The sequence below is a fragment of the Pinus tabuliformis genome, chromosome 7, assembly GCF_031772625.1.
Source record: "Pinus tabuliformis cultivar Carrire ecotype Pingquan chromosome 7, CPIR1, whole genome shotgun sequence".
In the NCBI taxonomy this organism is placed as follows: domain Eukaryota; kingdom Viridiplantae; phylum Streptophyta; class Pinopsida; order Pinales; family Pinaceae; genus Pinus; species Pinus tabuliformis.
In genome coordinates this window covers 1,447,706,761-1,447,714,846 of record NC_142293.1, presented here as the reverse complement: position 1 = coordinate 1,447,714,846, position 8,086 = coordinate 1,447,706,761, and the positions used below count along the sequence as shown (strand labels likewise).

Genomic DNA, 8,086 nt, shown 5'->3' with positions numbered 1-8,086 from the left:
GCAACACCCAACAAGAGGGAATCATCCGTGAATAACACATGATTTATATTATGAACTCCTCTCGCAATGTTTAGGCCCATTAATTCTTGATCCTGTTGCTTTGTGTTCAAAAGGAAGCTGAGGACAGAAGCTTGAAGGACAAAGAGCAGAGGGGATAGAGGACACCCTTGCCTCAATCCACGATAAGCTTTGAAGAAATCAGTGGCCCTCCCATTCACCAGAGGGGCTATCCATGGCTCGCTGATACAAGCCTTAATCCAGTTGATAAATTTGGATCCAAACACAAATTTGCACAGGACATCCATCAGAAAACTATGTCTCACTCTGTTAAAGGTGTTTTCAAGATCTAACTTGACAACCATTCCTTTCTCTTTGCGAACCAAACTAGAGTGAATCGCCTCTTGGACTAGGATAAAGTTATCCACAATCTGTCTTCCTTGAATAAAACTTCCCTGGTTAGCAGGAATGATGTCTGGGAGAATGATTTTTAATTTGTTGGCAATAAATTTCGTAATCAGCTTATAGCCTATATTACAAAGGGCGATAGGACGAAACCTGCTGAAGGTGTTGGTGCCTTTCTCCTTGGGAATGAGGCCGGGGAGGCCGAATTAGTGCTTCCCCCAATTTTCTGACACTCTTGAGATTTATGAATCATTCTGCATAAGTCTTTCTCCATAATCTGCCAACAGTTTTGCGGGAATCTGGTAGTAAAACCGTCAGGTCCCGAGGCCTTGTCTGGTTCCATAGCGAAGAGGGTGTTTTTTATTTCATTGTTAGAGATCTTAGCTTCCAAGAATTGATTCTTTCTCGCGGTAATCAAGGAGGGCACCTTATTCACAAGGATAGAAAAATGTCCCAAGGCCTCTTCTTCACTATAGAGGTTTTCGAAATGAGTGAAGGCAACGTTCTTTATGCTTCGGATTTCTCTATGCGTGGTGGTCTCTACTTTAATTTCTGAGATGGAGTTGAGGCATTTTCCGGCCTGAGATTGCTTATGGAAGAAGGAAGAGTTTCTATCTCCTACCTTGAGCCAGAGACTGCGGGATTTCAGTCTCCAATACTCTTCCTCTGCCAAGCTAGACTTAAGGAGCATGTGCTGAAGATTAGCCTCCTTGTCAAGTATTTTTTTTGTTATCTCAACATTTTTCGAAACCAGATGATGCATCTCAAGTCGTTCCTGAATCATTTTCCTTTCCACAGTAGGATTTGGTAAGGTTTTTACCCAAGTTTTTAGAGAAGCTTTAACTCTCCTAAGTTTCTCTTCCCAAACAAAGAAGGTAGAGCCTTTGACTGGGAGCTTCCAGCTTTCTTTTATCAAAGTCAAGAAAGACTATTCCTTGACCCAATGAGAGCTGAATTTAAATGGAATGGGACCTTGGTCCAAATGTGCCAGCAGGTCAAGTTTAATGGGGCAATGATCGGAAACACTACAAGGGAGAATATGCATTCTAGACTCTAGACCAAGAAGAAGAAAAGAACTTTGAACAAGGAATCTGTCTAACCTTGCAGCGATATGTCCCGGGCCGATTCTTTTGTTTGTCCAAGTGTACTTCCCGGACGTAGGCTTAATATCTATCATGTCCCAGTCTTGAAGCAAATCCTCAACCCATTCCTGTGCCGGGTCCCTAACAGTGCTTCCTCCACATTTTTCAGACAATGATAAGGTGAGATTTAGATCCCCTGCTATTATTATATTAGCCAAATCTTCAGAATCTGCCAGACTTCTAATGGAGTCCCAGCAGTGCGTTTTCTCTCTTGCGCTGAGAGGAGCATACACGTTAAAGAGGGAGAGAGTCATATCTGTTTCTACGTGCTTTATCTTTGAGAACAACTAATGGGTGTTTTTGACTTCTTTGATCTTTATGAATTTGTTAGCATTCCAAATAGTGCCCAGTCCACTTGAAGCACCTCGAGCTGAGACTGCTTGTCTTTCGCTTTTCTTCCATAATTTCTTACCGATCTGGAGGAAGGAAAAGTCCTCCATTTTAGTCTCCTGGATAAGGAGTGGATCGGGAGATTCTAATCTCATCAAACTTCTTATGGATTCTTCTTTTATTCTGCTCCCCATACCCCTACAATTCTAGGAGACGATCTTCATCATTTGCTTTTTGGATGGTGAGCTCCCCTAGAGCTCTGGGACTAATTTCTGTTCTTCTTCAGAGTATTTTCCAAGAGTTTCTCGAGGGTTGGTTGACTTCCCTGAAGTTTGTCTTTGTAAGTCTCTTGCTCTCTATTTTCCCGAGCAGATTTTCGGCCTCTCAATGATCTTCTGGCCTAGGTTTTCGAAGCCCCTATTTCACCTTCTTCTTCTGATTCCTCTGAACCTTGCACTTCCTCTGTCTCTTCAATGAGGATCTATTTTGATCTGTCTTCATTACTTTCCACATGCTTTGATCCCGAGGGGGACTCCTTGTGGGTCGATCCTTCCTTCTGCATCTCTGGTTCTTGGGTGCCTTCTATTGCTGAGCTTAACTGAGCAAATTTGTTTCCTTGCTCTTCCATGATAGGGGTTTGGTTTCTAGGGGCTGCCTGAGGGCCATTGCCATTTGTATTACCAGTTCGAATGGCTTTATGGGCATTTTTGGATCTTTTAACCTGAGTCCAACCTTCATCCTTGCCTTTCTCCACTTCACTATTCTTTGGACAGCTTCGAGCAAAATGGCCATAGACATGGCATTTCCTGCACTTGAACGGAAGCTGCTCATAATCCAGCTTTTGAACATGAGTCCAACTTCCAACCCTGATCTTTACTGCCTCGGGCAAACCAACCTCCAGGTCAACTTCAACGCAGATTCTAGCACAGTCGTATTGGTCTTTGTTGTTTGCTCGGTCGATGAATTTTCCCAAGGTGTTACCGATATGCTTTAGGGACTCCCAATTCCAACAATGCACTGGCAGATTGGGCAGCCTAACCCACACAGGAACGACTGTGGGAACGTCAACTGCTGGGTCAAAATCGGGCGTCCACTTGTTGAGATACAGCCCCTGAGGACCCATGAAATAGGGACCGTTCCGGAATATCAGATCCTTATCATCCTTGTCAGAGAATTCAAACATAAAGAATCCCTTCCCTAGAAAATACGAGGTGACACCATTTTTAATCAGCGGAGCCCAGTTTCTAGCAACCCAGCTCTCTGTGGTTTTGGGGGAGGGCCAGATGTGAGTGAATTGTTCAACCAAAGCTCTCTCAACCAGAGAAAGGGCGACCTAGATCGGACCCTCAGGGGGGAGCGAAATCTCAGGGATGTCATCCAATCGTTTCACGAACTTTGCAGCCTCCGAAACTTTTTTCTTCAGTAGGGATTCCATGAGTTTGAGAAAAGCTTCAACATCAGGGGGGGAGGCGGAGGGGGCGGCTCCATTATTGCAGCGACCACAGATCCCAGCGATCAAGACCGATCCCCTCAAGCCATCGCAGAAGAGAACGAGCAGTGAGGAATAAAGAGCCCCAACCAATCCAAGACCAGAAGCAGAGGCTCAAAGCATCGCGCAGAGAGGCCAGTGCGCCGCACAGGGGCCAAGCGCCGCGCACAACCAAAACGAACACAGGGGGGCCAACTCAACGCGTCGTGCCAACCCAATGTGCCGCGACACCCAATCAAATTGCTGTGCAGGAGTAGGACCGGAATAGGAAACACTTCCCACAGGAGGTCAGCGGAGCCCACCGAAGCAGCCAGAGGGCCGAGCCAATGGCATCAGGCGCAGAGGAGTTGCAGAGCGGCGGCCAGGTTTTTTTTCCTCTTACTTAAGTAAATAACATATTTACCATCCATTACTACCCACCATAATTTAAGCAAGTCTTTAAGCAAAAAATAGATAAGAATAAGATGTAAATAAACATACTTATGCGAAGTTGCTCTCCACAATTAGATATGCATTCCCTAGCACTCTTATAAGAAACATGTAAATGTTCAGAGTTGCTAGTGGTCACTATCCACCAAAATGTATTACTCCTTAACATAGCAGGACTATAGAAATATATTTTCCTATTGACCACTATTATTTTAACATTGACCAGTTCAATTTATAATAGTGAACTTTGAAAAAGAAGTATTTATTTTTCAATTTATTAAAATAATTATTTTTCAACACATATCCATTTCATATTTCAAGTTTTCCTACAATATCCATTTTCTTTAACTTTGCCAAATTCCTATAAATTACAACTCAAGCTCAAATTTCAGGGGCTCGTAAAATTATTTTAAGTTAACTTGAATATACTGATATTACATGCACATTTCTTGAGAACATATTTTTTAACTAGAGTGGTAGGACTAAGGACTAAGTTGCTCAACAACACTTGTTTAAATTGTTGTTTTAAATGCATAAATAAATTTGACATCTTGAAAAACTTTAGAGACATTAATATTGTGAAATGATATAACTCAAATGTGTAACTCCAAGAAATTTCTCCTAAATTTTAAGCAAAATTAACTAGATAAGGACTAAAACTTACATCATGCTTAAATCATGTTAAAAAAATTAAAATAAGAGTCATTCTCATTGTTATTTTTTATTTATTCTTTATGCTTTATTTATTATGGCAAAAAAAATTCTAAATATCCAAGTCAATTTTCAGTGTTTATATTGAACAAAAATGTTAAGGGTTAAATTTCTCAAAAAGATTAATTTTACATAATTTTTAAGAAAACATTTATTAATTTTTTTTAAATACATTCACCCAAATTTTATATGATAAAATATATCTTAAAAATTGTCAAAATTTTATAAAAACTATAAAATAATTAAATATTTAAATAAAAAATCATAAAACATTTTTACGTGAATTTCTAAATTCCTCAATATTGTAAACTTAACAAAAAATAATGAATTTTAAAATTAATCAACTTTAAAATTTTCTAAAGAATAAAATACATATTACCCTATCATATTATTCACAAACACATTTATTGAAAAAATTTAAAGTAAATTGCATTTTTTTAAATCATAAACCGCCAAAACATTTCAAAAAATTAATATCATAAAAGACTTCACGTAAAAGTAGTAGGCGGTGGATACATTTGATCTCTTAGCAACGTGATCATTGCAAGGGTAAGCTTTATTGTATTTTTTTTCCTCTAAGTTTGAAATGAAATTAATATTTTTTTCCCATAAGTCTGTAATCAAATTAATGCGTAAGTCTCCCACTTTTTTTTTTCTATCGGCCTAACAATTCTTCTACGTCTGTCACTTGCTTTTTCTATCGACCAGCTTTTCTTCTGCCTCTTCAAACTGCATCCTAAAGATGCATCCTAATAAATTTTTTTTGATGGTAATGCCTCTTTCAACCTATTTTATATTGAGATCTTCTCTTAACACATGCAAGTTTAATGAACCTTCTACGACAAAAAGTCTATTGTTTGGAAATAAGATACCAATTGAAGGCCTATTATTTCGAAATAAGATACCAATGGAAGGTGTTGCTCCTGGCCTCCATCTACTAAGTCAACGAACAATTGATATAGCTTTTATTTGGTGGATGGCCATTGTCCAACCACTACATCACTGCCGATTATGTACAAACTAGAAGCCCCATAATGTTCATGTACAAACTAGAAGCCCTATAATGCTCAAAAGTGTTTAGAGCAAAAACAAAAATCAATTAAAGGGAGGTATTTTCAAATTTCATAAAAAAAAAAAATATTCAACTTAGTAAAAAGAGCTAGAGCTAGAGTAAAATTATTTTCAAATTTTAAATTATATTTTTTTTGTGTCAATCTACAATAAGAGAAAAATTAGAAACCAATACAAAGAAATTTGAAGCACATAGATTTTCTAAAGCCATCAAAACTTGAAACCAACATATGCATTGTCAAATATTTGTTCAGTATGAATAGTTAAAAGGGTGGTGGTGGATAGGTTACGATAAGATTGAAAACCAAATCCATTGCGTGGGATATATTTTAACGCTTATGTTTTACACCGCAGAAGAGAAAGAGACATAAACACTAATTGTAGGGGAAAAAGCATCACCAATAAGCCTAAAACCACCTAACAAAAAGCTCCTCAACCCTTTCTATAAGTTGAATTTCACATGCACCTGTTTGTTGATGATAAAATGAATCTTGTAACTTGCTTGTTTTGAGAATGACTACGAAACGAGAGGTGGATGGGACAATCATGAATAGCAAAGGAGGTAGCATATAAGCTAATTTGAGTACATACAATAGTTTATACAAGAGTTTGAAAGACCGCACCTTACTTAATTTGGCGATTTATTTCAACTTTGTTTCTGAGGACTAGCATGCTTTGAGAGTAGGATCTAGGATGAACATTTTTTACTATTGTATTCAAAGATAGGCTTGTGACATGACCATCTCCGTTCTCTCCATATAGGATAGTTTCTCACCAGATTATGTAACTAGCAATTTTAATCTATGGGTATAGGATGACGAATATCCTAATGTCACATATAAACAAGTCCTACAATTCACATATTTCATAATCACCTAAAAGAAAGCCCTACAATTCACATATTTCATAATCACCTAAATGCAAGCCCTACAATTTGCATATTTCATAAGAAAATATAAAAAAACATATCCAAGGTCCATCAACAAAGGATTGTACATAGAATCAATATAATGAACGTATGAATTACCCAAAGGTTAGGACTTTGTTCATATCAAATTAGTGCTCATGTTTTCCATGAAATTAGTGAAATGGGTAATCCTATCCGAACCTGCATAAAAAACTATTAGAAATTTTGTTCATATCAAATCAATGCTCACGTCTGCCATGAAATTAATGGAACACGTTCTCTTATCGCAACTTAAATAAAAGATTCTTTCACTAGAGCATTAACTCAGTTGTAGTGAGTTGAGCACCGGAGACCAACAATTCCAACAATGAAAAATTGGAACTTGGGAAGATTGTTGTGGCTTCTGTTCAATAGCTTACACACTTTGCATGCATGCAAGGTCAATGTGACAAGCCTTTCTTTTAATTTTAATTTTACTTTATTTATTATTTGTTCTACTTGTTATTAAATATTTTAATTTTTAATTTTAACTATTATTAAATTCAAAATAAACCAACCTTGCATCCTTAGTGGCATGCTTGGGCCTTGCATGCAACCCAAGTGTGCACCGCATGTAGCCATGTCAACCATATTAATTGATGCTGACAAGTATTTCCATATAAGGTTTGTTGGTTGAGTCACACTTCCTCTTATTTTTCCTCAGGAGAGATAAGTATTATGTTCGAAAGTGTAGGATTTTTTCCAATTTATCTATCTACTTCTATGGTGGGACACTGTTCCATGCATTTTCTATCTTTTCCTTTCTGCTGTTTTGGTACTTCAAGCACTTCCTTTCAGTGTTTATTATATGAAGTTTGTTAGAACATATGAATTTTCTGACCCTACATCAATGCCACATGAATCACACATTGATCATTCCTTTCATTTCTTGTAGTCACCTATATGAGCTATGCATTTCGGTATTGTCATCATCTCAATATCTATGCTCTATTTTTCAGTGTGCTATTTTTTTTTAATTATAAAATAATGTTATTTTATTGTTCTCTATTTCTTTTTAGGATATAAAAATGACAATTTTTTTCCTCGTTTTGTTATCACAAACTCAGGTTTTGGAAATGAACATAAGTGACGAATCTCAGAGTCATGTGCAAATGTTATATTTTATGGATACCAATACTCTCAATCAACCATGGCAGTGACCTCACTCACTAACATATGAAATTACTGAGATTGTGTAAATGTTGTGTTTCTTTCTATGTTTAGTGTGTATATTTGTTGAATTTATGGATTCTTGTAGCTAAGGAGGGTAGGTATCAAAATTGAAAAAACCATATATTACTGGAATGATGAAAGTAGGTGATATTATACTATATAATATATACAAGATTTGGAACTAATTTAGGGGTTAATTTATATTTGTATATCCTTTCTTTCTAAATCTTGCATGTACTTAAATTCATTTTTAAAATTTATTTATTAGTTTAAATTTGGTGACAAGGTAGCTTACTCAGACTGGATTGGGTGGTTGGTATTACAGGGGAAATAACATGGGCAGTAAGAGCGACTAAATTGTAAGTATTGTTGCAATAGTAGCATCATCATCCA

General features: G+C 37.0%; 1 protein-coding gene across 1 annotated transcript; it reads right to left on the bottom strand.

Annotated features, from left to right (window-relative positions):
* Positions 1-526: 526 nt before the first annotated feature.
* LOC149253147 (uncharacterized) lies at positions 527-1,798 on the bottom strand. The gene is made up of 2 exons (XM_089454390.1): positions 1,503-1,798; positions 527-1,190 (listed from the first exon to the last, which is right to left on the bottom strand). The coding sequence occupies exons 1-2, from the start codon at positions 1,796-1,798 to the stop codon at positions 527-529; spliced, it is 960 nt and encodes a 319-aa protein (XP_089310516.1).
* Positions 1,799-8,086: the final 6,288 nt, after the last annotated feature.

Bases quoted from the DNA above. Each gene is read 5' to 3' on its own strand.
- LOC149253147 (XM_089454390.1), bottom strand. From the start codon at position 1,798: ATGACTCTCTCCCTCTTTAACGTGTATGCTCCTCTCAGCGCAAGAGAG. The intron at 1,191-1,502 runs GTTAGACAGATT...TACTGTGGAAAG, and splicing joins CCGGGACATATCGCTGCAAG to GAAAATGATTCAGGAACGAC.